Raw genomic sequence first — 6,108 nt, 5'->3', positions numbered from 1 at the left:
CAATAGATCCAAAATTTCAACATTTTCCATATGAAAAATTATACTAATCAAACACATTTAATTAACAATTTTCAATAAAACAAGTTCTAGGCAATTTAATTCTCTAGAATTCATTTTCTTTCTACCTAAACTTCATTCTTTCAATCAAATGGACCCAAAGTTATATATATATGTGCCCTCCGGGGCATAACCCAGTGGTGCAAAGGATAGGAGTAAGGTTATCTTACGCCTAAATCAATAGGGTTATAATATTCACCAACTCCTTTCTTTTAGTCAATAATATTTGCATATACTTCATAAAATTATACGCGCACATAAATTATTTGCACCAGTAAATACCTAGCCAATCAACTTTTTTTTCGGTCAATAAATGTAATTTTCGGGAGCTATTTTCTAGTAAGTCAAGAAAAAAACTTATTTATAATTCTGGCTATTCTTATTGGATCACAAGATATGGCCCACTAATGGACAAGTTCAGATATTTACGTGGAATCGAATAGTTATATAGAACTGCATAAAAGACATGGCTAGCTAGGAAGCTCTTACAAGATTTTTAAGACCGATGTATAAGGATGATATATATATGGTGATTTTGTGGGATATTATATTGATCCTACAGCATTATGTATTATACTTTTGAAGAATCCTAGATTGTGTGTACATATAACTTTTGAAATAGTATATTAAATATTTTTCTCAAATTAAAATATTATGCTGGGGTGCTTCATATTCAAATACTCGTCAAAGTAAGCTCGAAATATTTTCATTTGAAAACTATTCTTTTCCTTGGGTCCTTGACCCACTTACTATACTTCAAGTAGAGCTCTGTGCAATATCAATAATCAACGATCAAATGATCAATACGATATCGACACAATCAAGTGGACCATCATTATGACCACTAGATATACATCCCCTAGTTGTTCCTATGATCACCCAAGAAGTATTCTACTGGAAGTGCCAATAATTATAATATCACAAAGGCACAACCAAGTGGTCCGTCCTCTATTTTTAATGCTAAACCATTCTGCAGGTAATTTGTTGGATTTGGCGTATCCCCTCCGAGGTTCTGTTCCTATTTTTGAATTTGAAACAATGCGCGACTTTCTCTTCTTATTGAAACACTTTGAGAAGTTGTAAAGGCGCGGTACATAAGTGCAAGAATGAAGTCATTTTTGTCCAGTTATTTTTAAACACTTGTTACTGGTTTATCCATTTTTCTTCTTCTAGTAACCATAATTATTGTCTCTGTGGGACGGATGAGCAAATTGAAGCCTGTTCAATCTCCTTGATTGAACTACAAACTTCTTAATACAAATTGTTGTTTTGCAGGGTTAAATATAACAGTCGGAAATATTTTGATATAAAATAGAGAGAATAAGGGAAGAAATTAATTATTGGAGAGCAATGCAATTATAGTACACGACATCTTTATTGTATATGTTACAAATTCTCCTATGCATGGAGCTGATGTTCACAATCTGCACGTGCTAATGCATATTAAACCCTGCAAGAGTAGTTGAATTAAACGTTAGCATGTCAAAAGGAGGGAGAAGATGAAACAAGAGAAGAAGGATGAATGGGAGAGTGTACTGGATGTATTCAATGTTGATTTTAGCATTGGGAGAATGCGAAACGGCTTCAAAAGCATCTTTAGACAAGACCATGGTCGATGGACATGGCTTTTTCAAGCAAAAATCCACCACTCTAACGTTTATGGTACCTTCCTTGCACGGCCTATTATTTCCGCTCAAGCACTTTAATCTGTAGCGCCTGCCACATGAAGCCCCATTATCCCACAATCCTTCGTTCACTGCAACAAACAGATTTCCTGGTGGGAACTGGTCTTGTCTATTGCCATGGCACTTGGTAGCTGTACGAAAAGGAAAATGAAAACATGAAAACCAAGATGACTGTTGAGTACTGTCTGATAATACCACAGTTTTACTGCAAAGTTGTGGGCAGGGGCGGAGCTATGATAAAAGAGTTATGGGGACATATTCAACAAAATTTTAATTATAGGAGCAAAATTGAAAATTATAACGAATTTTTTAAAATCTTGTGCGAAATTTTGAGAAATCTTAATCTAAGGTCTCGGAATTGAAATTTAGCACGGGGCATTGATCCACTGCCCCCACACTAAATCCGTTCATGGTTGTGGGCATATACTTACGCATGTATGGAGGATTATATGAAGTCGCAGTGCCTATATCCCCTTGGACAACACTGATTTGTTTGCATGAAATGCAAAGGACTATGACTAGAACTGCAAAAGGAAAATCCATAAGCAGAAACTCAATGAATTATAATAGTCATGGCAGGCATCAAATTTATAGTATCTACCCTTTCAACTGGAATGATTTTCAATAAGTTTAATTGAGATTATCATATGGATTGCATGAATTTTACTTTTTATTGGTTAAAATATTTTATCTCCATAACCATTTCAGCGGCCATAAATGCAATTCCTTTAGAGCCAGTCGGCTACCATGTCATGTCGTGGACATATAAAAAAGTGATTTAGAAGTTCACGTAAACTAAATTAAACTAGACGTGGCTACTCTATTGTTAATAGTGCGCCAACCCAAAAAACCGCAATTTAGAAATGCAAACAATTGAATAAAGAAAAGAGAAGAAATCCATTATTTAAATTTTGTCAACTAAAATTGATCACACTTGGGCTTAGCTTATTCTACGACGGGAAAGTGGCAACTATCACAAAGTTTTTCAGGTTTTAGCTTATTTTTGTTATGACTTATCACACACACACACACAAAAAAGGGGGAAATAACACTACTTTATATCAATTTCAAATTGATTGATTGGCTTATCAAATAACTTCCTTGGCACTCTCTAGTAGTGCCGTTTGAAAAAATAAAAACCATAATTTATCTTTCATGAGAAGCAGCATGCTGTAAGCATCAACTAATGGCTGCTTAACATGTACCGTGCCATTTACTGTTTAGATAGACAGACGATAACCGTGCCAATTGATATAAAGTTAGTGGAATTTATCTTCACTGCGTAATAAACATGGATGTACTATAAATAATTGCATTATACGTGTCGATAGATAAAAATTCGATAATTTTATATGAAAATAAAAATAAAAAATTCAAATTATCGCCTTGTGCAATAGGACAAGTAGTTAAGTGGTTTTGGTTAGAAGTCAGAATCGTGATTCCCATTGACTTTAGGTAAGTGGAAGTAGTCACATCTTTTCTTAGGCAACCCACTTATCCTTTGTGACCAAGATTTAAAGTCATAAATTTGCATACAAAATCATTTCATCTTCACTCCAACTATCGCCAGCTTGTAGAACAATTAGTATATTTAGTACGTGAAATTGAACACGATTAATAGAAAGATATGTGTATTACGCCAGTTTTAGATTTTATACATGTAAGTATACAAAAAAGCTTAACAAATGATTAGCTATTGCATATAAATTTCAACAAAATCAATGTTTCTGACATCCATCCCAACACTTGTCCAGACGAGTGAAGCAAATGATTGAGATAGTATAAAAAAGCATGAATGAAATGACAAAAGGGCAGCTCAAGGACTCCCACCACCAGAACTTGAGGCAACCAGTCAGTGAAATACTAAATAACTACCTAACTCGTTTCACCGATGAGATGACCTATTGCTAAAATTCACTAATGTGAAGGCTCTTTCAGCTGTAAAAGGAGCCCTTAACATAAATACTCTATTGTGAAGGAATGTTTGCAACAAGAAGCCTGCCACCTACAATGAACTAGTGGAGATGATGAGGGGTCAGATTAGCAATGAAGAAATAATTTATCATCACAATAGAGCAGCTCAAGGACTCTTACTTCCTCGAAGACAAAGAAGAAGAGGCCCTATATCTCAATTGGTGAACTAACAATGGACCCAACTAGGCACTAGATCTACCTACGTCGGGCCAAACTACGGCCACCTTAAAACTTATACCTTTGTTTAGGTTAAAAGTAGTATCTAAGGAGACCAAAGAGCTTTTCCATGATGACTAGCCCATAAAAAAGGCAAACGCTATTGGCCTAAGAATAGGCCTTATGCTGATTCGCAACCCTTATGTACATAGCACCAATTGCATGGTCATGACACCAGCTAGTGTAGAGATATGGTAGAACATATGGAACAAAATAATCTCCACTTGCCAAGGAGAGAAAATTTGTCCACACCTAGGCAGGATCAACGGCGCAGGCAAGATGAAGCAAGACGACTTTAGAGAGACAATCCTCTTTGACATGGGAGGGATAAACATAGATAAAAGGCCCGAATTGGAAAAAGGCAAAGAAGGTACCCCAGTTGATGCGAACTCACATAGCAATGAACACTACGGAACCCACAACTAGATTAACACCAATCCCAAGAACGCCAAATACACCAAGGTTTTGGATCCAACCCGTAAATAGTGAACTAAACAACCTAAAGTATATGAAACTAACAATCTCTTAATCACACAACTTACGAAATCACACTCAAATTTGTAGATTTGAACCCAAGAAATGAATCAAGAAACCCGACAATAATGAAAATTGTAGAACCCCTTGATTACACATGTTGTAATTTACACCAGATAGTTTTGAACGCCACAAGATGTTTTAAATTTTGATAAGTTATACTATCTGGTCACATAGTTATATCAGATGAAGTTCTTCAAGCATTAATTTTGTCTCGATATACGGGTATGCGATCGCATGGCTTTTAAGGCATGTGGTCTCAAAGCTTACATTTCAACACCAAATTTTTCATGTGTAGAATTTCATGACGATCCTGGATTGTACTCATGGGCGAAAATTCGACATCCAAGCTAAAAGTTATGCCCATTTTAATCTATGCTGCTCGTTTTTTTATAAATCATCCAAAACTTTGGATCCAACACACCAAATATGATTTCTCCTTCATGACCAATCTATAGGTTGTTATTTAGCTTGTTAACTTCAATATTTTGGACTCCATAGCTTGAACAAATAATTTTCATGGCTTGTTAGCTCGAATCTTGTATTTGGAAGCTCCAATCAAGCTCAAACCTTGTCTTTAGGCTCTCATCAACTTGCATAGAAGCCTCATTGGTTTGTGACCCATCCCGGATCAAATCATCCCCATTCCCTTTGAAAGGATTCGACCTCGAATCTGGACCCGAGTTGTAACCCTCACTGCCAATCAGTGCAATGACTTGAAATGGTCCATCTTCTCTCGGATGCAATTTGGACCTCCTTTGAATTCATGTCCACTTGTTTCGGATGTAAACCCAATCACCTTCACAATGATCAAAGTGTGTATGTTTTGACGGCTTCCTCTTGCAAGTATGTGATGCTCCAAGAATAATTTCAATTGATGAATCACTGTGCACTCTCCTTGCTTTGCTTGGCCTAGGCAATTGTAGCTATGTCATTTCAAATGGATGTGTGTTTCCCAACATATCACCTTGGTATATCAATCCACTACATATGAATTCATTCCAAGGTCTTTGAAACTCCTCGGGAATTACATAGTTAACCTTCGGTAAATAAAATACTTCCAAGCTAAGATACGATTGTTGATTAGTTTTCTTCCAAAAGTTGATTTCCAAATCGATGCTCAATTCTCAAGTTGGGTGGTATTCCAACATAATTGATTTCAAGAATCGAGTCTTAGTTAACGTACAAAACAGAAATTGCCAAACTAGGAAGGAAATTGTTAGTTATCACCAAAGCCTTCTCAACTTCATGTTCTTTTTCACAGAGGCTCAATTCCAACTCCTCCTTTCTCTCTGAAGACTCTTCTTAATTTTCCTCTTGTAGCACCATTTCTATTTTAACCACCTCTCCCTTTTCAATTTCACCCTCGACTTCCCTGTCAGTCTTTTGTGGTTCTTCTCCTTTTTTCTCACAATCAACCACCTCAGTATCTTCTCTCATTTTCAATGTTTACTTTAAGTTGATCTTCATACATTTGTTGCAGTGTCAACGACACAAAAATAATAGGCTTCCCATCCTTAGTAAAGCTATAGCGATTTTTGATTTCATCATACTTCGCCTTCCTATCATCCTGCTACGGCCTACCCAACAAAATGTGACAAGCATGCATGGGCACTACATCACACAATACTTCATCGTGGTA

At 36.2% G+C, this 6,108-nt stretch overlaps 1 protein-coding gene across 1 annotated transcript; it reads right to left on the bottom strand.

Annotated features, from left to right (window-relative positions):
* Positions 1 to 1,375: 1,375 nt before the first annotated feature.
* Positions 1,376 to 2,316, bottom strand: LOC111387510 (EG45-like domain containing protein). Its single transcript, XM_023012070.1, has 3 exons — positions 2,174 to 2,316; positions 1,594 to 1,873; positions 1,376 to 1,507 (listed from the first exon to the last, which is right to left on the bottom strand). The coding sequence occupies exons 1-3, from the start codon at positions 2,283 to 2,285 to the stop codon at positions 1,501 to 1,503; spliced, it is 399 nt and encodes a 132-aa protein (XP_022867838.1). The 5' UTR covers positions 2,286 to 2,316; the 3' UTR covers positions 1,376 to 1,500.
* Between the last annotated feature and the right edge of the window lie 3,792 nt (positions 2,317 to 6,108).

Source organism: Olea europaea, unplaced genomic scaffold (assembly GCF_002742605.1).
Source record: "Olea europaea var. sylvestris unplaced genomic scaffold, O_europaea_v1 scaffold406, whole genome shotgun sequence".
Lineage (NCBI taxonomy): Eukaryota > Viridiplantae > Streptophyta > Magnoliopsida > Lamiales > Oleaceae > Olea > Olea europaea.
The sequence above is the reverse complement of the archived record's forward strand: the minus strand, read 5'-3'. Positions and strand labels throughout refer to the sequence as shown.